Here is a 27,043-nt window from a genome sequence, read left to right as displayed (position 1 = left end):
CTCTCAGAAACTCCAAGAGATTCCAGAAACTTATGGGCTTGACACAAACTACACTGCAATTTTTTTTGCAGTGTTTAATGATAAGTAGACTGGAGTTTGAGAGGCAAAACTTTAGAAGGAAGGTGTATAGGGGTTTGTAAAATGAATCAGTCAACCAGAAAAACATCTTCCAATGTACTTTACAATAGAAAGCCCAAAAACTTGAATAATTTAGTAAGTCTTGTCTATTCCATTTATCTGCTATGTTTAATATTTATTCCAGCTCTCTGATGATTTGCAACTAGAACTGTTAGATTAACATACCTTGCAATGACTTCAGTTCTATAAACAATAATACCTGCCTCATACACCGTGCTTTTCATGGGTAGATCTCAAGGAAGGCAGAAGTATCATTATCTCCATTTTACATGCAATGCAGGTGCACCTCCCATTCACACACACACAAGCATTTCAACTGATTCTCAAAGGGAATAAGTAACATCATAAAGAAACTAGTTTTTACTGGCTTTCTCCTCTTCTATTTTTCCTGTGTTTGTGTTCACCTGCTATCTCCTCTTTTCACCTGTTTTCCTATTTTTTTCACTCACCTAATATCTTTAGATTAACTGGCTCTGGGTATGTGATGGGATAGGACAGATTAGACCATAGAAAACACCTGTGTCTAAATGTAGTTGCCCCTCAGTGACATGTACCCCTGCATCAATTTTGTAACTATTCATTTAGAATTACATTTAGCAATGTTTATGTAGACATGCACGGACAGCTAAAAACGTATAGTAATAGGTGCTGCTCAACAGAAATGTGTGCTACATGTTCACCAAGAGGAAGAATTAATGGGTAGTCTGAGAGGTTTAGAAATGTTTTGAGCTGATGTTAAAGTTCAATTTCTGTGAGACATTCTTCTCCTTTTAGATCTGGATTCAGTAAGCAATTAGCAGACTGGGTTATCTGTGAAACATGGGTGTTCTTTAGGTGGTTATTTTATTACTCATAAATTGCTAGACTTTAAACCATAGACTTTTAGAAAAAAATTTAATGTAAGGTATTCAAAGAATCAAGAAGGGCATATTGTCAGTTGGTGTAATTGTCCTTGCATCATTGATTTCAATGGAAATGGAGGGAATCCATTGATTTCAGTGGAGCTATGTGAGTTCACACCAGCTGGGGATCTTGGTAGATAAGTTCTCATCACTTCAAGTTTTAATCTTGATCTATTAGCTGTATTACAACTTCAGTCAAAATAAATATTTCATAGCAGCTTCACAGGCAATCCCCTGTACTTACCAGTCAATGCACTGTCATCAAGTATCTTCCCCCATTTTTGAAACTCTGTGCGGATTTTTGTAAACAGTCTAATTTCATTTTCAAACAACTTTTCCTCTCCCGCAATTGAATTCACGATGTCTTGATTAAACAGTTTGATTTTCTGAAGTGAGATTTAAAAAAAACAACACTCTGAGTTCTGTAAAGGCAGCATAGCTAAGCAAGAGTGAACTTGATTCTGTTTTCCTTGTGGATCAAGGCAATCTTTTATTAAATTCCAATCGGTTAGATTTATGCAAAGCCAATGAAGGTACAGGTACAGTGTACACAGGTATCAAAGCTGAGGGCCTATTTTTGTCTGCAGAACCAGCATCTTATATTTGTAAACTGAGGACGTGTGTTATGGAAATCATTGAGACGTAACCATGGAACGCTATAATGTCATATTGACCAAGTTCTGTCCAGCGTTGAACTGCTCTACAAGTCAATGGGATTTATGCTGCTAACTCACGTTGGTGCTTTTGAAAATCCCAACCTAAATCTTAATTCATCTCCTTTGTCCCTTTCTCTTTACCCTAAAAGCTGATCTAACATCAGCCAAGATTTTCAGAAATGGTGCCTATAACTGGCTCCTAAATCCAGATTCAGGCACCTATACAAGTGGCCTGATTTTCGTGGCAGTGGGTGGGTGCCCAGCATTTTTGAAAATCAGACCATTTGTTTGGGTGCCTATATTTGGCTTGAGGTACCTAATTGTAAACACCTACTTTTGAAGAAGTTGTTCTTTTTTTCTTTTCTTTTTGTTTTACATTTACTGCTCCTGACAGCCTTTGAGTCTGAAGTTGTCTAGTTATCAGCCAGGACAGCAGATGTACGAGCTTCTCCACCAGCATTCTGTCCATGTGCCTCAGTCCTGTTCTGGAGGGGTAGTTCCTTCTCAATGCTCATTTAGTCCTTGGTTTTCTTTGCTGAGAGAGCTAGCCATCAGCATGGACTGTGAGGTTTCTTTTTTCCTTACTGTGGCCACTTGTCTGCTGAGAACTGCTGAGACCACCAACTCATTTCGTACAGACCACTGAGCAGCCATCATAGCAATTAGCAGTAACGATTTTTCAGAGCGAGCAATAGAGCCCGATGACAATAGCGAGGCTGGGTAGAAGCTGCCATACATTATCCTACTTTTGTTAGTTTCATTTTTCATACTGGGAGATGTGCTTCTGTTGGGGGCCAGCTAGATATGTGGATATGAAGATTAAAACCTTTGAGTAAATGTACTAATCTAAGCTTCCCCTATACTGTGTTACCCTGAAACTTATATTATGTGACCAAAGCCCTTGGCTTTCTCAGGAGCTCATTGTCTGTATTATTTCTACTGAATATTAAGTTTGACCTGGTTTCCCTGTTCCATTTTGTATTGCTGCCTGCTTGAACTCAGTTAAATCAGACTGGAATTGGGGATTGTCCTAGGCAGAAAACAAAACTAGGATTAACAGATCAGACAGCTTCAGGTACACACCTTCATAACAAGAGCAATGGGGCCATTACTGGGAGATGCTACTTCCAGATGCCAGTGAAATAAACAGGTTTTATTTTGCTAAAGCTGCGACCTCACAGACTATATCAAAGGGAGGGAACTTCAAGTGACAGGGGAGGGGTGACCCTGAGAGTGTCTGTAAAACAGCTGACAGGCTGAGAGGACTCATTCAGAGGCAGAGGAAGCTTGTTGCAAGCAGTGTAGACTGGTTCTCCCAACTCAGAGATGAAAAAGAAGCCCCAGACCTGCCTGAGCTGTGGACAGAGAAGTTAAGCTTGGGTAAGGGAATATACGTGTAAGTTATTTTATATCCACTTCTCTAAGTTCTGTGAACCTTTTGGGCAAAATACATCATCAGACTGGACACCATGAGTCAAATGCATCCATGGTTTAAATCCAGGGATGCACTTAGGCTTATGTGTGTTGTAAGCAATGAAAGCCCTACAAAGTGTTGATGGCAGAAATGAATTTGTTCCCTTTGAAATTCCTGATTTTGATAAGCTCAGGAAAGTTTAGTAATTGTTCAGCTCTCTTTGCTGTGCCACACAACCAAATACATATTTATACTTACATCTATTAGGAAAAACAACTTCTCGCCTTCTGCTTTTGGTGTGCCTTTGCCATATTTGCGTAACTCTTCAGTTGCTTTTTGGAGTTGAATGTTTATTTGCTCTTCTAAAGCGGGCAAAGATTTCTAGGGGAGAAAAAACAACAATACTTGTACAGTTTGGACAATTCCATTCTTTGAAAGAAATAGAGCATTTCAGAGTGTGACATGGAGATTTATGAATCTTGCACTGCCCTTAAAAGTCCAGATATGCTCTGTAGTCTAAACCAACACTGCCTTTACTGAGAAAAGAATGGGGAAGGTTTAAAGAGTGTTGTTCTTCGGTGCTTCTCTTACATTAAAAAAAAAAAAGCAGTGTTGCTTTGCTGGTCTAGTACAGCATCCTATTTAGAGAACCAGTGCATCTCAGGAACCTTTTCATTATTATTAAACAGTTGTTTATAAAAAGCACACATAGTATCTAAAATATTTCATATTTACTGTATATAAATTATTCAGGCTTCCAAAAGTTGACAATTATGATAATAGTTCGCTCTAGTTAGCACTATTCATCCATAGATCTCAAAGTGCTGTACAAAGGAAAGCAAGTATCAGAATCCCTACTTTAAAGACAGGAACACTGAATCACAGAGTGATTTGCCCATGTTTAAATAGTAGGTCAGCAGCAAATCTGAGAATAGAATACTGGTCAACTGACTATCACTGAGTAAAATTTTTTGGATGAATAATTTATTCACTCTAAAAAGCAGTTTCGGTCAACCCAAAACTATCTGAATATGACCCGATAGTTTCAGCTGGGGAAGAGCTGGACTTTTCTAATTTACTGACAAATTCCAAACATTATTGGAACCAAAATGAATATTTCCCTGATTATACCCCTGGTTTGGCAGCTGAACTGAAAAATCAATTATCCGCCCAGCTCTACACCTGACTGCCAAGCCAAGGCTCAGTATAGTGGACCATGTACTTCCAGATTGCCATCAGGCGGGGTAATTAAAGGCTATTCATAGAAATAATTTTTACGGGCTCAGTCCTCCAAAACTGCAGGATCGGGTCCTATTTTTTTTTAAATGGTTACTCATGTAAAGTGTTTCTTTGTTAGCTTACATTAATGTGTTCCACAAGCTCAGTTGTAAGTTTCTCTGCCAAAATGGGGATAGTAGCCTTGTTTTCATCCAGAAGAACTCTGAAACAGAATAAGGCATATGAATATAGACGCCTCGCATTTGCCAAACAAGAGAGCAGTGTCTTCCCTAGTTCTGCAACACAAAGCAGGTAAATACAGTTTCTTCAGATCAAGCAGGGGAATGCTAGTGAAGGTGCAGCCGTAGCCTCACTACATCCTGCCAAATCTGCTTTTGTGCAAGATTAGATTTGAAATGATGAGCTGTTTGCTGAACAGACTGAGAACAGAAACAGGTTCAGATCCATAACTTCAGAAAAAGATCATGAGATGAGAATATCCACATAAATTGCTGTATTATAAGAACGTATGTACTGCTATATATGGTAGGGATACTCATTCAGAACCACTTTCGGGTTCAAAAATTCTCTTTATGCATGAAACGCTGAAGAGCAATAGTTTGTGGAGGACAGCGTTCTCCTGACACAGACCGTATCTTTCCTGTGAGTTTCCCCATACTTTCCAGTGGATAGAACGATATGCGTTAATGCCTGAGCCAACAACGCACTTTAAAACAAGTGCTTAACTTGACTCCTTTGGGACTACTTCAGAGTTTAATGGTCACCATGTTTTTAAATGATTTTCTGAATCAGGGCTTAAATCAAACTTGAACCTGAAAAGAAGTTGCGTTTAAGAGACGTTATTTGACATGTAAACACTTTCTTGCATTTTGGAAAACACTACCACACAGACAATGCAAACAAACAAAAAAACCCATCCCAAACTAAGCTCGAGAATAATTCTCATTGTGGACCTAATCCAAATCCAATGGGAGTCAGCAGGAATCTTTCCATTGACCTCAATGGATTTGGATCAGGCCCTTTAACTGTTTGAAAACTACCTAAAGTGTTCATGCTGCTCAAAGAATGCTCTCTCCTTCTGGATTGCAGAGGCCAGGGTGAGCTTTTCATGAATATCTTGCTGCCCACGACATTTAACAATCATATAACCCTTCCTTAGGTGGATGACAAGGTTTTGTACGATATCAACAACCGACGACTCAGTTCCTCTGTCCACCAAATCTGGTTTTGTTAGGATCCCTGGGAAGTAATATGATGAGAAGATTAGACAAGCACAGAAATTAATGATGGGAAAGATCTATCAGGGGTATCTAGTCACCCAATGCAGGTCTGTTCCCTGTAACATATGCTAAAGTGACTTCTCCAGTGGTCCTGTAAGTTCCCCCCCCCAACCCCTATCTCCTCCCCCCACCTTTTCCAGGAACACCAAATTAATAGCAGAGCTTTTACAATATTAACTTTTAATCTTTTCAGTTTTCAATGTATTTATAGGCATAGTATCAATGGTGGCAGGACCCCAAATTATGCTATCCCTTTAGATATTGGTTCCCTTTTATCAGTGTGCAAAATTCATGTTATTCCATAGAGCTTGTTTTTTCCTTACAGTAGGTAACTCTTTGCAGGGTTGGGGCAGGGTGGGAAGAATATTAGAACTCTATGACCTAACTTCCCCCCATTTGTATTTTTAAAAGTATGTCTCACCTAGCGTTCTCTCTCCATCAGGGTCTACCTCTTGAGCCATTTTCAGTGCCTCTGTTGTTGCGATATCCACATTACTTGGCACCACTACCAAATTTATAGTCTCTTGCTTGGCAATAAATTTTTTAATTAGTTTTTTGATCTGTAATAAAATATGGTAAGAAAGAAATGCAGTAAAGTTTGATGTGACAAATGCCATTGGATGCCAGGCTCCTCCTCATCTGACGAGGTGGAATGTCATACACATGATGGATACAATCATACAATAGAAGCTAATGTGCAAATTTCAGCAGCTGAATTCAGCCTGATTATCTAAAGGTAATCCAAATGTGTAACATGCCCCAGAACAGACTGCTATTATATCGACCTTGGGAAATTATCATAAAAATTTACTAGGCCAGGTACACAATCTAGTCGATGAATATGCTAATAATATTTTACCTGCATTAGAGACAACCAAATTATATTGTCTAAATGCACAGCTAAGAAATAAAAAATCTAGTTGGATTATATTGACATGTCAAGATCAGATAAAATGTAGAGCTAAATACATCCATCTCAAAAGTGTACCTATCAAAAGAAAACAAAATGTCTTGTCTTTGCCTTTCAATGAGAGATTTGTAAAAAGTAAAAAAAAAACCTACATGAAACTTGGCTGTTCCCCCCCCCCCCCATGTTTGAATCCCAAAGATCAGAGTTTCTCATGGTTTTGTGTTATGTTGCCAAATGTTCACACAGCTCTACTTATATTGAATTCATGTAACTATTATCCTATCTGGGTTTCCATAAATCTTCCCTTGTCTTCTATATTTCCCTTCAACACCATTTTCTGTCACGTTCAAAAAGTAAGATGCTTTATCTCCCTTATTTTGCATCTGGAGAATGTGGGCCATTCAGGACAATTGACATGTGCAGCTGGTGTCACACCAACCATTTTATTGTGGATAAAATGAGTAGAGTTGTACAAATTACTATAGTAATCTCATCGCAAAATAAAGTGATTTTTTTCCTGCATTCTGGCTGGATAAGGGAGCCCACTTGTATTATCTTTGACACTGTTGCAATACATGGCCAAACCCTTCTCATTTAATTAACCTTTGATGACATTTGTCAAGTCTTTGCAACTCTCATTACAGTTTACCATTTACATGTATTGTGGAGGAGGTACTAATACACATATCTACTGTATACCACCATCCATCCCTTAAGCTCCTGCTAACACTAGGGCTACATTATAAGTGGCCTTGTTCTTGCAGAATTCTTATTTGAATTAAAAATATTTTAGTTTGTTACCTTTTTCTATAATAAAGACGGGAAAATCATCACTCACTTCTACTTTATGCATTATCTTTTTCACTCCATAAAGTGTTCTACATGATTCAGAAAAAAATGGGTCAAATACTGCTGTCATTTACACTGCTGTAAGTTTGCGATAACTCTGCTGAAGTTAGAATTTGATCCATTATGTGGGGAAGCACTGAGAGACAGTAAATTTAATAATGGAGCCAGTTTGTCTTTTCCTTACTACACAACATGATCCTCAGTTGTAGAAGAATACACTAGATAGAATGAAACATATGCTGGTCAGCTCTACAGACAAAATTCAGCAAAAGGATAGCTCAAAACTAAAGAAATTTCTAAGTGGCCACCACACTTCTTTTCAGCACTTCCTCCATCAATAACTGTCCTGTCTGTTATCTACAACATCTTTAATTCTGGTTATGAGCTAAGTGAACTGTATAGAACATTATTGTCTAGATCCTCCAGTAAAACCTTCTGTTTAAGATAATTTGTGCATTAGATCCCTACTAATGTAACTTTACTGTTTCCTAGCTCAGAACATGTATGTGCATTACCTGTTCTCCAATGTCTTGTGGCTGATTCCCCACAGCCACCCTAGCAATCCCTGGAAGATCAATCAGTGTCAGATCTGGAACATTCGGGGAGCTAATTTCTAGGGAAATTAATTCCTGGCTAATGCCCACTCCTTCACCAGCCATTGCATCCTGGGCTACAAAGAAGGAAAGGGAAAGAGAGGAAAAGCAAAGTTTAGAAACTCCTCATGGGAATTTCAGATTAGCACATATCAGAACTGGAAAGCTCCTGTTGCCACCTGTTTTTTTTTTTATTTAAAAATTTTTTTTTTAGAAAAGCATTTTGGGGGACAATCCCGCCCAGGCAAAAATCCCATGGAAATCAATAGACTCCTTTTCAGGATTTGAGCCTTAATAAAAATTGAAGAATACATTGTCTATGACAGGGATCGGCAAGCTTTGGCACTCAGCCCGTCAGAGAAATCTACTGGAGGGCCGGGACCGTTTGTTTACCTGCAGCATCCACAGGTTCGGCTGATCGCAGCTCCCACTGGCCGCGGTTCACCATTGCAGGCCAATGGGGACTGAGATCAGCCGAACTTGTGGACACTGCAGGTAAACAAACCGTCCCGGCCCGCCAGTGGATTTCCTGACGGGCTGCGTGCCAAAGGTTGCCGATTCCTGGTCTCTGAATTAAACTTTCAGAAATCTCAATGTACAAAAATCAAATATCTGGAGATGGCTTATAAAAATAACAATATTGATACAATAAAATACTTAGCATTTACACAATTGCTTCCTCATCTTCAAAATGCTGGACATGCATTAATTAATCCTTGACAACCATGCAAGGTAGCAAAGGATTATTATACACATTCTATAAATGGATGCAGTGAGGCACAGAGATTAAGTGACCTGTCCAAGGTCATATAGCAAATCAGTGGCAGAGCCATGAACAGAATGGAAGGATATTGAGTGCCAGTACTTTGCTTTAACTATCAGACCACACTGTCTAAATCAAACATCACCTCACAGAAGCCTGCTAGTACATGCAACTGATTTGGTAATTCAACATAACTACATCATTTTATAGCTGTGTGTGGCTGCTATTTCTTGATACCAAAATAAATAATTTCTCATGAGAAACCTTCAGATGCATAATTAGCTTATTTGACTTTTATGTCACTTACCTCGCTACCGTACCAATTTTTTTTTTATTATTTCTTGAAAACCTTAGAGAATAAATGTACACTATATGCAGTATAAAAGGAAGGTGACCATGTATATCACTGTTGTTACCACTGTTAGAAAATTACCATAAATTTGTACAAAGTATTTCATGTAAGGTATTCTATTGAAATACTTTGTACAAATTTATGGTAATTTTCTACCAGTGGTAACAACAGTGATATACATGGTCACCTTCCGTTTATACAGCATCATAGTATACATTTATTAGACTTAGACAATAGACTGCTAAGTATAATAATCCTGTTTATATGCATGTATCATATTTGTATGTGAAGTTATGAATATTTGCTATGTATTTGTATCTCAAACATGTGTTGTATTCCTGGGTAACCCCCCGCCCCCCAAATCAGATTTCCATCAGGTCTAACCATCCATGTGTTGATGGGCCATTGAAGAGACTCAACTCAGCCAGTGAGTTCCTCCTGTAGACATTTCAGAGGGCACTGAGTATGGTGATCATATTTCCAAAACGGAAGACGGGATATGGCGCAGGGCTGGCCCTCTCTCTCCTCCCCATGAGGCTGGCCCAAACTGCTCGCCCGAGCCCCCCTCCCCATGTGGGGGGCAGGCAGGGCTCAGGCGATCAGCAACACACTTACTGGATAGGGTGACCTTATTTGCCAAAAGCTAGGGCTGGTGTCCGTGCTTGCCCCCCCCCCTCCACCCCAAACATTCCTCTGTACCCACCTTTTTTGACAAAAGCGGGAATTTGTCATGTTTGCTCTTGCCAACTGATCAAGTTGACAAGAAGAAATGGGACAAATACCTGCTTTTGCCAAATAAGTCGGGACAGCTGGGACAGGGCGTAAAAAAGGGACTGTCCCTGCCAAAATGGGATGTATGGTCACCCTAGCACTGAGGCAATCGTTGCCCAGTGACTCAGCAAGACATGTGATAAGGACATGCGACCTAAGAATCCATCTTGTTGCTAGTAACTTTCCAGGCACATGGGCTGAAAGTATAAAAGAGGATAACGTGACATCACTACTTTGTCTACATTCCTACTTCACCCCTCTGGACTGTGATTTCTAACAAGGAAGCTTTGACCAAGGGACTGATGACCTCCAACTTGTTTGGGTGATCCAGAGAGACTTTTTGCAAGCTCATAGACTCATAGACTTTAAGGTCAGAAGGGACCATTATGATCATTTAGTCTGACCTCCCGCATGATGCAGGCCACAAAAGCTGACCCACCCACTCCTGGAATAATTCTCTCCCTTGACTCAGCAGTTGAAGTCCCCAAATCGTGATTTAAAGACTTCAAGTCGCAGAGAATCCTCCAGCAAGCGACCCCTGCCCCATGCTGCGGAGGAAGGTGAAAAACCTCCAGGGCCTCTGCCAATCTACCCTGGAGGAAAATTCCTTCCCGACCCCAAATATGGCGATCAGCTGAACCCCGAGCATGCGGGCAAGGTTCTCCAGCCAGACCCTCTGGAAAATGTTCTCTATAACAACTTATAATATCCCATCATTGACCATTGTTACTAATTACCAGCGATGGCACGTTATTGACCTATTGACTAAAATCACGTTATCCCATCAAACCATCCCCTCCATAAACATATCTAGCTTAATCTTAAAGCCAGAGAGGTCTTTCGCCCCCACTATTTCCCTCGGAAGGCTGTTCCAGAACTTCACTCCTCCGATGGTTAGAAACCTTCATCTAATTTCAAGCCTAAACTTCCCGACGGCCAGTTTATATCCATTTGTTCTCGTGTCCACATTAGTACTGAGCTGAAATAATTCCTCTCCCTCCCTGGTATTTATCCCTCTGATATATTTAAAGAGAGCAATCATATCCCCCCTCAGCCTTCTTTTGGTTAAGGTAAACAAACCGAGCTCCTCGAGTCTCTTTTCATACGACAGGTTTTCCATTCCTCGGATCATCCTAGTGGCCCTTCTCTGTACCCGTTCCAGTTTGAGTTCATCCTTTTTAAACATGGGAGACCAGAACTGCACGCAGTACTCCAAATGAGGTCTTACCAGTGCCTTGTACAACGGAACCAGCACCTCCTTATCCCTACTAGAAATACCTCGCCTAATGCATCCCAAGACCGCATTAGCTTTTTTCATGGCCACGTCACATTGCCGACTCATAGTCATCCTGCGATCAACCAGGACTCCGAGGTCCTTCTCCTCTTCCGTTACTTCCAACTGGTGCGTCCCCAGCTTATAACTAAAATTCTTGTTAGTCATCCCTAAATGCATAACCTTACACTTCTCACTATTAAATTTCATCCTATTACTATTATTCCAGTTTACAAGGTCATCCAAAACTCCCTGCAGGATATCTCGATCCTTTTCCGAATTGACAATACCTCCCAACTTTGTGTCATCCGCAAACTTTATCAGCCCACTCTTACATTTGGTTCCAAGGTCAGTGACAAATAGATTAAATAAAATCGGACCCAAAACCGAACCTTGAGGAACTCCACTGGTAACCCCCCTCCAACCTGACAGTTCACCTTTCAGTACGACCCGCTGCAGTCTCCCCTTTAACCAGTTCTTTATCCACCTCTGGATTTTCATATCGATCCCCATCTTTTCCAATTTAACCAATAATTCCTCATGCGGTACTGTATCAAACGCTTTACTGAAATCGAGGTATATTAGATCCACCGCATTTCCTTTATCTAAAAAGTCTGTTACTTTCTCAAAGAAGGAGATCAGGTTGGTTTGGCACGATCTACCTTTTGTAAAACCATGTTGTAATTTGTCCCAATTGCCATTAACCTCAAGGTCCTTAACTAATTTCTCCTTCAAAATTTTTTCCAAGACCTTGCATATTACAGATGTTAAACTAACAGGCCTGTAGTTACCCGGGTCACTTTTTTCCCCCTTCTTGAAAATAGGAACCACATTACCTATTCTCCAATCAAACGGTACCACCCCCAATTTTACAGATTCATTCAAAATTATCGCTAACGGGCTTGCAATTTCTCGCGCCAGTTCCTTTAATATTCTCGGATGAAGATCATCCGGTCCGCCCGATTTAGTCCCGTTAAGCTGTTCGAGTTTGGCTTCTACCTCGGATACGGTAATGTCAATCCCCCCTCCTATATTCCCATCCGTCATGCTGCCACTATTCCTAAACCCTTCATTAGTCTCATTAAAGACCGATGCAAAATATTCGTTTAGATATTGTGCCATGCCTAGATTATCCTTAATCTCCACTTCATCTACAGTCTTCAGCGGTCCCACTTCTTCTTTCTTTGTTTTCTTCCTATTTATATGGCTATAAAACCTCTTACTATTGGTTTTAATTCCCCTCGCAAGGTCCAACTCTACACGGCTTTTGGCCTTTCTCACTCCATCTCTACATGCTCTGACCTCAATAAGGTAGGTTTCTTTGCTGATCCCTCCCATCTTCCACTCCTTGTACGCTCTCTGTTTTTTCTTAATCACCCCTCTGAGACGCTCGCTCATCCAGCTCGGTCTAAATCTCCTGTCTATGAACCGTTTTCCCCTTCTTGGGATACAGGCCTCTGACAGCTCCTGCAACTTCAACTTGAAATAATCCCAGGCGCCTTCTGCCTTTAAATCCTTAAATATGCTAGTCCAATCCACTTCCCTAACTAGTCTCCTTAATTTATTAAAGTTAGCCCTTTTGAAATCGTAAACCTTAGTCTCCGATTTAATTCTGTTAATCCTTCCATTTAGTTTAAACCGAATCAGCTCATGATCACTCGAGCCAAGGTTGTCCCCTACAACCATTTCCTCAACGAGGTCCTCACTACTCACCAAAACCAAATCTAAAATGGCATCCCCCCTCGTCGGTTCAGCAACTACTTGATGAAGGAATTCATCAGCTATCACGTCTAGGAAAATCTGAGCCCTATTATTGTTACTAGCATTTGTTCCCCAATCTATATCAGGGAAGTTAAAGTCTCCCATGATTACACAGTTCCTATTAGTATTTACTTCCCTAAAAACATTAAAGAGTTCTCTGTCCATATCCAGGCTAGATCCCGGCGGTCTATAGCACACCCCAATCACTATCCCAGGGGAGGCTCTAGTAGTCCTTTTACCCAATGTGAGTATTGCCCAAACAGACTCCGTCTTATCCATTCCATCGCTTATTATTTCTTTACAGTTTACCTCATTATTGACATACAATGCTACTCCCCCACCTTTACCTTTGTTCCTGTCCTTCCTAAACAGCACATACCCTTCCATACCTGTACTCCAGTCGTGACTACCGTTCCACCACGTTTCGGTTATTCCTACGATATCCGGTTTCATTTCTCGGACCAGGAGCTCCAATTCCTCCATTTTGTTACCTAGGCTTCTCGCATTGGTGTATAAACATCTTAATTTATGCCGTTTAGCCTCTCTCACATTCGTTATCCAATTTGGTACAGACACCATACCGCCAGCTAGCAGACTTACCATCACTGCTATGATCCTTACCTACAAACTCTAAAATCAGTTGTATATGCTCCTTTAATCATTTAATAACTCTCTTCTTTTATATCAATAAACATTTAGTTTTAGATTACTAAAGGATTGGCATTTGTGTTGTATTTGGTAAAATGCTAAAGTTTATAATTTGACCTGGCGTGTGTGTCTGACCCTTTGGAATTAGAAGAACCTTATGTATGGTGAATCTAGTTTTCAGTAACCTTTCATCATAAAGTCCAGTGGTCTGGGTGGTGAGCCAGGGACTGGAATGCCTAAGGAGACTGTGGTTTTGGCTTCTTGTTAACCAGTATGATGATACAAGAACTCACTTTTTGTTACTGGCTAGATAAACTTTAATGACAGAATAACCACCAGTTTAGAGTGTGCCTCCTCTGTTTCTCAACAGTCTGTCCTGAGCTGGCATTTGCAGCTATGTCCCACTTAGGCACAGTGATATATACTTAAAACCAAACAATGTTATCACCAGTAACGATGTATGTAAATATGCAAGCTACGACAACAAGGACAATGAAACGTGAAGCTTCAGAGCATAAGTTGATAGCCCTTAGGGGTAGGAGAGATGTTTTCTCCCATCAGGTGGAACACTACAACTAGCTAGCTACATGTTTTTTTGTCTTCCCTTAGAATACTAGGTATTGGCCAATGTCAAGTGCAAGGATACACTATGGCCTGAGCTGGTCTGAAAACTCCTGGAGCAAATCACTTCTGATGTAAAATGCTGCAATGCCACTGTGAATGTGGCTCCCTGTATTCTTGGCATTCTCAGCACTGATGATCAGGGTGTTAATTTGGGAAATGTTATGCTGCCTAACAGAAGGGAATAGAGGATGAAAAGGAGGATCTGATGAATTAAATCAGAATGCAGTAAATAGCACTTACCTTTTCTTATTTCATTATCCACCACTGAGGGATCGTGGAGTTCTTCATCTATATCCCGGTAACTAATTTTCCCTTTCCATTCCTGCTGAGGAGCCAGTTTTTTCAGTTTGAGTGCTAAGGGACATCTGGTAACAATACCTGCAGTTGTCCATAAAGAGAGTTAATTCTGGTAACGATCATCCTTGTTACTTTGAATGGGTACAGAGCACACCACAGAATGTAGCTTTTCCCACAGTATGCAGAATGCCCAAAGCGTTTCAGTGTGTTCACACAGCTCACACACTATGGAATATCTGAGAGTTGGGAAAACATGCTGGGCATTGGTAGGGCAGTGAGGAAAACTATCATCCCATTTGTATGCAGCACTGCGCAGTGACCATATTTTAAAAGTTCTTTCTGTTTTGAAAGATTTCACATTTGTTTGAAAGGTATTTCATATAGTTAAAATGGGTAATGGAAACCAGTAATATATATCTGAAGAGAGAGGAAACTTTAAAGGTGTGTGTACTGCTAGATGCTTTATACAATCGCACAGCCATTGTAAGTATATCCCTACTACAGAATTGTACCCTGATCCTGTTCTATAGTAGGGAAATGATTTTGTATTGTATTGTATGGGATTGTTTAAAAAAATCTATACATGTATTAATTTCTATAGGTTTTTAAGAGTAATTTCTATAGAACCCTGTTTAATTTTAATATATGCTAAGGCCAGAAAGGACCATTATGACCATGTAGTTTGACCTCCTACGTAACACAGGCCATAGAATTGCACCCAGTGATTCCTGCATCAGGCCAATATCTTCCTGTAATGCTAGTGCATATCTTTTAGAAAAACGTCCAGTCTTGATTTTCATTTCATAGAACTCTATTGGTTTCAACTCTATTAATCTCCATGGCACTTTCCCTTTGGGAATAGCAGCCAAACTTGACAGATACAAAAAAGGAGGAGACTTCCACTCTGGCCTACCTCACACCCAGAAGGTGTGAAGGTGAAGCAAGGGTGCTCTGGAAGTACTGTGGTTTACCTGCCTTGTCCCTGGCAGTTCTTCTGTTGTTAGACAGAGTAAAGTGGCTCAGAATAACACCACCTTTTGCAGAGCTTTAACATAGTGTCTTTCGTAAATACCTGGAGCGCAATGCATGTGTCTCCCGTTTAGACACTAGCTTCAGCATATGCTGTCAGAAGGTCTTTTGCATGCCCATACTGCTGCCTGGGTCATGAGAGCTGCAGGTGGGTGCCCTCCTGTGCAAGCACAGGGCTCATATTCTGCTTCTGTACCAAATGACTGGAGGATAGCTAATGTGATGCCAATTTTTAAAAAGGGCTCCAGAGGTGATCCTGGCAATTACAGGCCTGTAAGCCTGACTTCAATACCGGGCAAACTGGTTGAAACTCTAGTAAAAAACAGAATTGTCAGACACATAGATGAACATAATTTGTTGTGGAAGAGTCAGCCTGGTTTTTGTAAAGGGAAATCATGTCTCACCAATCTACTAGAATTCTTTGAGGGGGTCAACAAGCATGTGGACAAGGGGGGATCCAGTGGATATACTGTACTTAGATTTTCAGAAAGGTTTTGACAAGGTCCCTCACCAAAGGCTCTTAAGCAAAATAAGCTATCATGGGATAAGAGGGAAGGTCCTCTCATGGACTGATAACTGGTGAAAAGATAGGAAATAAAGGGTAGGAATAAATGGTCAGTTTTCAGACTGGAGAGAGGTAAATAGTGGTGTCCCTTAGGGGTATGTACTGGGACTGGTACTATTCAGCATATTCATAAATGATCTGGAAAAAGGGGTAAATAATGAGGTGGCAAAATTTGTAGATGATACAAAACTACTCAAGATAGTTAAGTCCAAAGCAGACTGCGAAGAGCTACAAAGGGATTGCACAAAACTGGGTGACTGGGCAACAAAATGGCAGATTAAATTCAGTGTTGATAAATGCAAAGTAATGCACATTGAAAAACATAATCCCAACTATACATATAAAATGATGGGGTCTGTGACGGGGCAGCCCAGCCCCGCCCCAGTAGGGTCAGACCAGTAGCTCTGACGGAGGAAGTCCCGCCCCATTCGTACTGGGCATGCTCCAAGTGTTCTGGGAGTATAAAAGGAGGGACTTCAGCTCAGTCTGGGCTGGCGGCTGCAGGGGAAGGACCTACCTGGGAAGCTCCTGCAGAGGACCAGCCACCACCCTTAAACTTGCTGGGAACTGAAGCTTCCCCTGGCCAGCACGAAGCCCTGCTGTGGGAGGAGCCCGAGGAGGTGATGGACCCGGAGACCCGCGGAGAACCTTGGGACTCGTGGGAGACCCCAACTCTCAAGCCGGTAGGAAGTGACCCGGAGGTGTGTGACGGACTGGTACCTTGCCCCCGGTAAGCCTCCGCGTGTTTTGGTAAGACCCCCCCTGCTAAGCCAGTGGCAAGGTCCTACGTCGTCGTTAGGGCCGCGGGCCGGGGCCCGGTCGAGTGGGAGAGACTCTGGCCATTGGGCCGTACCGCTCGGCAACCAGGGGCGTAAACCCTCACAAGGTCTAAATTACCTGTTACCACTCAAGAAAGAGATCTTGGAGTCATTGTGGATAGTTCTCTGAACACATCCACTCAATGTGCAGTGGCTGTCAAAAAGCTAACAGAATGTTGGGAATCATTAGGAAAGGGATAGATAATACGACAGAAAATATCAAATTGCCTCTATCTAAATCTATGGTACGCCCACAACTTGAATACTGCGTGCAGATGTGGTCGTCCCATCTCAAAAAAGATATATTGGAATTGGAAAAGGTTCAGAAAAGGGCAACAAAAATTATTAGGGGTATGGAATGGCTTCTGTATTAGGAGAGATTAATAAGATTGGGACTTTTCACCTTGGAAAAGAGACGACTAAGGGGGGAATATGACAGAAATCTATAAAATCATGACTGGTGTGGAGAAAGTAAATAAGGAAGTGTTAGCCAGGATGGGCAGGGATGGTGTTCCTAGTCTCTGTTTGCCAGAAGCTGAGAATGGGCGACAGGCAGGGTGACCAGATGTCCTGATTTTATAGGGAAAGTCCCAATATTTGGGGCTTTGTCTTATATAGGCACCTATTAACCCCCACCCCCGTCCCGATTTTTCACACTTGCCGTCTGGTCACCCTAGCGACAGGGGATGGATCACTTGATGATTACCTGTTCTGTTCATTCCCTCTGGGGCACCTGGCATTGGCCACTGTCAGAAGACAGGATACTGAGCTAGATGGACCTTTGGTCTGACCCAATATAGCCATTCTTATGTTCTTTGGGACAAAGGTTGCTATTATCTGGCTAGGGAGCAGTGTTGATTCCCTTTCAAAGGTTTCACTGCACACAATTACCTCTGCTATTAATGCTGCAGAAGGAGTGTTGCACTGATACATGCTCCTCAGCTAGCTGAAGTGGGAGATGTACCAACCCATGGTAAAGATATGCAGAGGGAGAAGTGCAACAGATGTTCTAAGGCAGTGGTTTTCAAACTTTTTTTCTGGCAACCTAGTTGAAGAAAATGGTTGATGCCCATGACCCAGTGGAGCTGGGGATGAGAGGTTGGGGTGTGGGAGGGGGCTCAGGGCTGGGGCAGAGGGTTGGGGTGAGGAATGAGGGGTTTAGGGTGTGGGAGGGGGCTCTGGGCTGGGGCAGGGGTTTGGGGTGTGGGAGGGGGGTCAGGGCTCTGGGGTGGGGCTGGGGATGAGGGGTTCAGGGTGTCGGAGGGGGCTCTGGATTGGGGCAGGGGGTTGGAGTGCAGGGGGGTGAGGCTCTGGGATGGGGCTGGGGATGAGGGGTTTGGGGTGCAGGAGGGGGCTCCGGTTTTGGGGGGGACTCAGGGCTGGGGCAGAGGATTGGGGCGTGGGGTTGAAGCACAGGATTACCTCTGGTGGCTCCTGATCAGCGGCGCAGGCGGGATGCAGAGGCAGGCTTCCCGTCTCTTCCTGGCACCGCGGACTGCACTGTGCCCCGGAAGCGGCCAGCAGCAGGTCTGGCTCCACACAGCTCTTGCCCGCTGGCACCCACAGCTCAGGGTGGGGGCAGTGTGCAGTGCCCCGTGGCCCCCCTGCCTAGGAGCTGGACCAGCTGCTGGCTGCTTCCGGGGTGCAGCACGGTGTCAGAACAGGTAGGGACTACTAGTTTTTACTAGCCGGCCGCCAGGGTCCCTGAGTGCTGAGCAAGGCGACCCAGCGCCTTGCATTCTGTGACCCAGTACTGGGTCACGACCCAAAGTTTGAAAACCACTGTTCTAAGGCATTGGTCTGTGTTTAAAATCTTTCTGTAGCTCTGACGAAGGAAAACTTTATTTTAAATATGAAAATAGAGCCTCTAGAAAATGAAATTAAAAGCTGCATCTTGGCATAAGGGATGGTGTAGAATACACTAAAATACAGGATGTTATCAGAAAATAGTTTCATGTGCTTGAGACATTACTGCCCACCAAATATGAGCCACCCTGAAACTGTGGAGGTGTATTAGATTTCTTGGGGAATTTCAGTAACATACTCACTGAATGCGGCAACCCCCCTGAAAACATGACTAAGCTAAAGTATCAAGTCCCCTTTATATCCTTCAGTGATTGGAATTGGGTGCTGGTTATGAAGAGATCTAAACAAATGCATTTCTTGAACTAAAAATGTTTCCTTAATATGTTTCCTGATCTGTGTAGATCAACCATAACGATAAAGCAAAAATTAGATATACTATAGCAAAAGTGATAAAAATTGAGAGATTTTTCAACTGGTAGGGAGTTTGCAGTTTGTTTGTTTTTTATTTATTGTAATGAGTAAGGATGGGCATCCTTCTGAACCACAAATAGTCCCTCTTATCTAGTAGAACACTTCTAGATGTTTCCCACCTGACTGGAAAAAGTGACTTACTGCTCGAGGATATAGTCATAACTTGAACTGGTCAAAAATTTTCTGACAATTTCCAGCAATGTTCTGAATCAGAAAATGCTGATTCAACAAAATCAAAATGTTCATAGAATCACAGAACTGGAAGGGCCCTCAAGAGGTCATCTAGTCCAGTCCCTTGCAGGATTAGGTATTATCTAATTCTAAACCATCCCTGACAGGTGTTTGTCTAGAGGTGGGCAAACTACAGCCCGTGGGACCTTCCTGCCCGGCCCCTGAGCTCCTGGCCTGGGAGGCTAGCCCCCGGCCCCTCCCCTGCGGTTCCCCCTCCCCCGCAGCCTCAGCTCGCCCCGCCGCCGGTGCAATGCTCTGGGCGGTGGGGCTGCCAGCTCCTGGGGCAGCGCAGCTGCAGAGCCCGGCCTGACCTGGTGCTCTGTGCTGCGCGGTGGCATGGCTGGCTCCAGCTGGGCGGCGCAGCTGTAGCACCGCCAGCCACCGGTGCTCCAGGCAGCGCGGTAAGGGGCTGGGGGCAGGGAGCGGGGGGGGTTGATTGTTGCTCTTCTCTGGACTTTTTCCAATTTGTCCACATCTTTCCTGAAATGTGGCTCCCAGAACTGGACACAATACGCCAGTTGAGGCCTAATCAGCACGGAATAGAGCGGAAGAATTACTTCTCGTGTCTTGCTTACAACACTCCTGCTAATACATCCCAGAATGATGTTAGCTTTTTTTGCAACAGTGTTACACTGTTCACTCATATTTAGCTTACGGTCCACTATGACCACCAGATCCCTTTCCGCAGTACTCCTTCTTAGGCAGTCGTTTCCCATTTTGTATGTGTGTAACTGATTGTACTCCATTTAGGAAGGAACAAAAGTCATTAAGCACCTCTGCTATTTCCACATTTTCTGTTGGTATTCCCTCCCCCCTCATTGAGTAACGGGCCTACCCAGTCCGTGGTTTTCCTCTTGCTTCTAATGTATTCGTAGAATGTTTTCTTGTTACCCTTTATGTCTCTAGCTAGTTTGATCTCGTTTTGTGCCTTGGCCTTTCTAACTTTGTCCCTACATACTCGTGTTATTTGTTTATGTTCATCCTTTGTAATTTGACCTAGTTTCCACTTTTTGTAGGACTCTTCTTTGATTTTTAGATCATTGAAGATCTCCTGGTTAAGCCCTATCTTTCCTATGCAGTGGGATAGTTTGCTCTTTTGCCCTTAATAATGTCTCTCTGAAAAACTGCCAACTGTCTTCAATTGTTTTTCCCCTTAGACTTGCTTCCCATGGAATCTTACCTACCAACTCCCTGAGTTTGCTAAAGTCTGCCTTCTTGAAATCCATTGTCTTTATTGTGCTGTTCTCCCTCCTACCATTCCTTAGAATCATGAACTTTTATCATTTCATGATAACTTTCACCCAAAACTGCCTTCCACTTTCAAATTCTCAACCAGTTCCTCCCTATTTGTCAAAATCAAATGTAGAACAGCCTCTCCCCTAGTAGCTTTCTCCACCTTCTGAAATAAAGAATTGTCTCCAATACATTCCAAGAACTTGTTGGACAATCTGTGCCCTGCTGTGTTGTTTTCCCAACAGATGTCTGCGTAGTTGAAGTCCCCCATCACCACCAAGTCCTATGTTTTGGATGATTTTGTTAGTTGTTTAAAAAAAGCCTCATCCACCTGGTTAGGTGGTCTGTAGTAGACCCCTACCATGACATCATCCTTGTTTTTTACCCCTTTTATCCTTACCCAGAGACTTTCAACTGTCTCCTATTTCCATCTCAACCTCAGTCCAAGTGTATACATGTTTAATATATAAGGCTACACCTCCTCCCTTTTTCCCCGCCTGTCCTTCCTGAGCAAACTGTACCCTTCTATACCAATAGTCCAGTCATGCATATTATCCCACCGAGTCTGTCTGATGCCAACTATGTCATAGTTGTGTTTATTTACTAGCATTTTGAGTTCTTCCTGCTTATTCACCATACTTTTCACATTAGTATACAGACATCTAAGACACTGATTTGATTTCCAGCCCCCCAGTTCTGTGTCATCTCTCCTTTATGTTGCAGGGGGATGTGTTGACTTAACCAAAATTTAATTTAGAAAAACCTAAACTATTGACTTTGGGTTTTTTTTCATTTCAAATGACTTTTTGTTTCAATTTTTATTTTATATTCTAAGTTTTATAATAGAACATAAAGTCAACATTGAAACAAAACATTTCGATGTTATTGAATCTAAATGTTTCAATTGACCCAAAATAACATTTCCAAAAATTGTTTCACAATTAAGTCTGAAATATGATGTTGTTTTCCAATATGGAATGAAAGCAAATTTCAAAATAGTGTCATTTCCCACAAAAGGGATATTCCAGTTGCCGCACAGTTCTCATCATAACAGTGTTTTCTGTATGATGGGATTGGGAAAATACAAATTCTTTTGGGTTGTGTCAGGGATGAATCTAAACCCAACTTTCAGTGTCCCCAAACTGACATGAATTACAGAATATCAGATAGGAACACACCACTGCGACTCGGGGAAGAGGCAGATTTCTGAGATGAAAAGGTGAAAGGTAAATTCTTACCACTGCCTCTAGGAAGAGCGACTCCGGACAGGGCTTCTAGAACCGAGCTTTTTCCAGAACTCTGGTCTCCAATCACTGCAATTGCTGGCAAAGCCAGGTCCTTTTCTACTCCGAGCGCTCTCAGGGAGTCAATGAGATCAATACAGGGACGGATTTTCTCCTCATAGTAGTTGTACAAGGTGTGTTCTGTGTTCTGTAAGAATAGTGTATCATTTAATTTGAGCTTGTTTCACAGAATCAGGTGAAGTTAAACATGTCTATGCCATAAATGATGTACATCATCAGCAAACTATACTTCACACCACCAGACCACTCGCTTTGTACTGTGAGCTACAAGCCTTCTGTAGTATTCTTGACAAGGTAAACACACTTCTGTAAATTCAGCAAAATTTAGCTAATTTGCACCAATGGCTGAAATATCTATTGCAAATTACTGAATTTTATAAATTAGCAAGTAAGTGAATACACAATAAGAAAAGTAAGAACAACACCCCATCAAATGTACTTTGTTCAGTTATTTTTGGTAACTGCAGTTTTTTTTCTCATTTATTTATAATGCATCATACATTTACAGTGCAAATATTTGTAATCAAAAATAAATATAAAGTGAGCACTGTACACTTTGTATTCTGTGTTGTAACTGAAATTAATATATTTGAAAATGTAGTAAACATCCAAAAATATTTAAAATAAATGGTATTCTATAGTTTAACAGCATGATGAATCACATGATTAATCGTGATTTATTTTTTTAATCGCTTGACAGCCCTAATTTTATGATTTAACAGGTCAGGCAGCTTCCTATTTTAATCTAAAATTTGGTATCTGTGTATAGAGATAAAGAGCCTAATTCTTATCTTCCAGCCTGAATTAAAAACACTATTTCAGGAAATAAATATATGAAAAGACAAATACAGAATAGCTATCTTTAGTGATAAGTAAAACAATACTTATCACCAGGAGAAAATATTTTTGAACCCCCGGATCATAACTGCAATGCTTATTATCTAATAACTTTATTTAACTGCTTTATTAACTTTAGTATAAACTTTTCAAAAGTCTATTCTGGTTTTCTCAGTGTTAAACATAGGAAACATTAAATAAGAGTCTTGGTATTTCTACCAGTTTCTGTTGAATGCACTGGAGCCTCATGTAGAAGAACAAAAACCCAAATCCCATAATATCTGTTTAAAGTTTCTTATTGTGAATATTCATTAAGATATACATTCTAGGGGAAAGCTGGAGTTAGGCTGTGGCCCTTCTATTTTCAATGCCTATTTTTTTTTTTTTTAATCTCTAAATGAAATGCAGGTGCAAATCTTAGGGCTTGGCTACACTTGCAAGTTAGAGTGCATTAAAGCAGCCCAGGCGCCCTAACTCTCGACCAGTCCACACTGGCAAGGCACTTAGAGCGCCTGGACTCTGCAGCTGGAGCGCTCCTGGTAATCCACCTCCACGAGAAGCATAACTCTTGCTGCTCCTTGGCTGAAACGCCCGGGCGTCAGTGTGAATGAGGTGTTGCATTACTGCACTGTGATTGGTCTCCAGAAACATCCCATAATTCCCTTAAGGCAAGTGGCCACTCTTGTTATTGTTTTGAACTCGGCTGCAGGCATGCAGATATCCCCTTTCAAAGCTCCGTTTCTGACAGCCGGCATGCTCATCTGCTCCGGGACAAAACAACCATTACTGTGGAATGCTGCTTGCTGTGAGTGTGTGAGAGAGGGGGTAGCGAGGGGGGTCTGCTGCTGTCTGAACTTACAAGACAGCATGCTGACACACTCTCAGCACCCCAAAAACCCACTCTCTCTCCCCCCACATACACACAACACACTCCCTGTCACACCTCACCCCCATTTGAAAAGCATGTTGCAGCCACTTGAATGCTGGGATAGCTACCACAATGCACTGCTCTCTGTGGCGTTGCAAGAGCTACTAATGTGGCCACGCCAGTGCGCTTGAATCAGACAGTGTGAACACACTGCAGCACTTTCCCTACTGCGCTCTCCGAGGGCTGGTTTAACACACAGCGCTCTACATCTGCAAGTGTAGCCAGGGCCGGCTCCAGGGTTTTTGCCGCCCCACGCAGCCAAAAAATAAATAAAAAGCCACGATCGTGATCTGCGGCACTTACGTCGCGACTCTACCGCCGCCGCTTCATTCTTCATCGGCAATTTGGCAGCAGGTCCTTCCTGCCGAGAGGGACTGAGGGACCCGCCGCCGAAGAGCTGGATGTGCCGCCCCCTTCCATGTGCCGCCCCAAGCACCAGCTTGCTATGCTGGTGCCTGGAGCCGGCCCTGAGTGTAGCCATGCCCTTAGTAATTACATGACTGAGCACCTGACCCCTGATCCTGCAAAGATTTACACATATGATTTACAAAGTATTATACGAGTCAAAGGGATTTACACATGTGCATGAAGTTAAACATGTGCATAAGTGTTTGCAGGATTGGTGCCCAGACTTTCTCACACAGAGACAGAATTATTTTGATCCGTGCCTGCAAATCATGTGTGCAAAAGTGAGGTCAGACTGCTGAAAATTCAGCTCTAAATGACAGCAGCAGCTGAGCATTAAAATCTCAGAAGAGGTGTCAGTTTTCACTCAAGTGCCAAGTATCCGACTTGCCTCATTCTGTTGCTCTTCGAGATCAGAGATTCCCCCTTGCTGTTTCATCTCTTCTTGATATTTCTCAGACTCCGCACACTGGGCTGCTGCTATCTGTCTCTGAATCATCTCATTCCACTCTGGAGGTGCACTCTGTATGCAAGGGTGTGGCACTGCAGTAGCTCCTTTTGACTCTGTTGGTTGCAGTCTTGTTAAAGCTTCTTTTGACTGTTTTGGGAGTGATCCTGGAAAAACTGCTTTAGACTGTGTTGAGAGCGATGCTGCAAAAGCTGCATTTGACTGTGTGTGGGGGTGTTCCTCCAAGGAATACTTGTGATTCTTTGGTCGTCAAGTTAGCTCCAGGCCCTGCCTGTGCCTGCATTGCTCACTGTGACCTTTTATGCATTACCTGCCTGCTTCTTTGCTTCCCAGATGAAGATGCCCAGCAGCCCTGGGACTTGTTCACAAACTATCACTGAAAAGCAAATGTCTAGTCCAGCAACTCTTCAGTACTGCTCCTGAAATGATAGACGGCTTGAGTGGATTCAGCTCTGCAATAGTCATAACTATGGACAAAGTCAGAACAATATTGTTATTGGTTGGACCAGATCTCTGCTGGAACCAGCTGGTGTAATTCTTTTCAAACCAATGGATCCGTGCTGGTTTGTACCAGCTGAGGTTCTGACCCCTTATTTTGCTCCTGTGGGAATTCTGCACCAAAAAATTAAAAATTCGGTGCATATTCTAAAATCCCACATATTATATTTGTCAAAATAACACAACATAAACACACCAGTTTCAATTATTTTGGTGATTTATTTCAAAATACCTGTCAGCAGGTAGGTCTGTAACAATACAGACAACACAAGATTCCCCCAGGAGCAGAGAGCTAAAGAAATCCCTGCACACACATGATCCGCACTGCAGGATGAAGGTATAGGTTACCTAGGGTTACCATATTTCCACAATCAAAAAAGAGGACACTGGGAGGGCAGGGGGGAAAGCCCCGCCCCCGCCCTGCCCCCATCCACTCCCTCCCACTTCCCACCCCCTGACTGCCCCCCTCAGAACCGCAACCCCCCCTGCTTCTTGTCCCCTGACTGCCCCCTGCTGAGAACCCCCGCACCCTAACTGCCCCCCCTAGGACCCTACCTGTCCCCTGACTGCCCCGACCCTTATCCACTCGCATGGGTGGCAGGGTTGTAGAAATTTTGGTGGTGCCCAGAACCCACCCCCCCGCACCTGCCTAAGGCTCTGGGAGGGGGGGGAGGAGGTCTGAGGTGCAGGTCCTGGGCTGGGGATTAGGGTGCAGGAGGGGTGCAGGGTGCAGGTTCTGGGATAGAGTTTGGGTGCTGGGTGCAGGCTCCGGGCTGGGGCAGGGAGTGGGTGTGCAGGAGGGGGTGAGGGGTGCAGGCTCTGGGATGGAGTTTGGGGGTGGGGGGTGGTGCAAAGGGAGGGGGTGCAGGCTTTGGGAGGGAGTTTGAGGGCAGGAGGGGGTGTGTGGGAAGGGGAGGGGGTTTGGGAAGGAGTTTGGGGATAGGAGGGGATGCAGGGGTGAGGGCTGTGGGTCTGAGGATGAGGGGTTCATAATGCAGGAGGGGGCTCAGGGATGGAGCAGAGGATTAGGGTGTGGGGGGATGAGGGCTGGGGATGAGGGGTTTGGGGCGTTGGAGAGGCTCAGGGCTAGGGTGGAAGGGCAGGGTAAGGGCAGCCTGTCTTCCCATTAGTGGATGGGGGACGCTAGGACCCGGGGGCAGCAGACAGCAGTTGCTGCTGGCTCTGGCAGTACAAGCAGGCAAGGGAGAGGCAGGGAAGGGGGAGGCCACGGGGGGGGACGCGCGGAGGGGGGGTGGCAGGTGGAGGCCGGGGACCCATCCAACACTCCCCCGCTCCCTGACTGCCCCCCCCCCCCCGGACTCCCCTTACCATTCTGGCTCCACCTGTTTGCAAAACAGGCTGCCTGGTGGGTCAGTTTGCGTGTTACACAAGGCTGCAGACAGAGGGAGGGGGGAGCAGGGGAGGGCTCTGGCTGCTGGAGGCCAACGGGAGCAGGTCAATCGGCCCAGCCGCCCAATCAGCAGCCGCACTCTGCATGGAAGGGAGGCGAGGGAGAAAAAACCCCCGGACATTTTAACCTTGTTACCAATGCCTCCCGGACGGCTATTTAGAGACGCAAAAGCCAGACATGTCCAGGGAAATACGGACGGATGGTAACCCTAAGGTTACCCTAAAGTAGGAGAGATGGGGAGGAAGGCAGAGAGCACATTAGTCAGTTGAGAGACTGCATTAGCTTAGTGGGGTCTGTCCTCAGCCTCTTCCCAGGGAGAGGTGAGGGTGCTCCCTGCTTCTCTCAGGGCAAACAGACCCCAAGACCCACTTAACTGCTCCTAGCCCCCCTTCTTTCGCTCCCCCTCCCTCAGGATCCTTGCCCCAGTGTCTTTTCTCCCTCAGCTGCTTCTCCCTCAGGGCACAGTCCTGGGCCCTCACTTCTCCCTAGAGTGACTCCTCTTTCCCACCCCCCCCGCCACTGGGGATTCTCTGCTTCTTCCCCCCCCACAACTGGGGCCCCTGTGCTT

At 43.5% G+C, this 27,043-nt stretch overlaps 1 protein-coding gene across 1 annotated transcript in view; it reads right to left on the bottom strand.

The window, feature by feature from the left end:
• Positions 1 to 27,043, bottom strand: part of LOC135894483 (interferon-induced GTP-binding protein Mx2-like) — a 71,381-nt gene that overhangs the window by 7,197 nt on the left and 37,141 nt on the right. The window contains exons 10-15 of the mRNA XM_065422623.1: positions 7,904 to 8,058; positions 6,051 to 6,189; positions 5,390 to 5,588; positions 4,473 to 4,551; positions 3,369 to 3,491; positions 1,285 to 1,426 (exon numbers count right to left, since the gene is read on the bottom strand). Coding sequence (XP_065278695.1) covers positions 1,285 to 1,426; positions 3,369 to 3,491; positions 4,473 to 4,551; positions 5,390 to 5,588; positions 6,051 to 6,189; positions 7,904 to 8,058 — 837 coding nt within the window. The remainder of the gene's footprint in view (positions 1 to 1,284; positions 1,427 to 3,368; positions 3,492 to 4,472; positions 4,552 to 5,389; positions 5,589 to 6,050; positions 6,190 to 7,903; positions 8,059 to 27,043) is intronic.

This window comes from Emys orbicularis, chromosome 1, assembly GCF_028017835.1.
Source record: "Emys orbicularis isolate rEmyOrb1 chromosome 1, rEmyOrb1.hap1, whole genome shotgun sequence".
NCBI classification, from domain to species: Eukaryota; Metazoa; Chordata; order Testudines; family Emydidae; genus Emys; species Emys orbicularis.
This window is presented reverse-complemented; position numbering and strand designations above follow the sequence as displayed.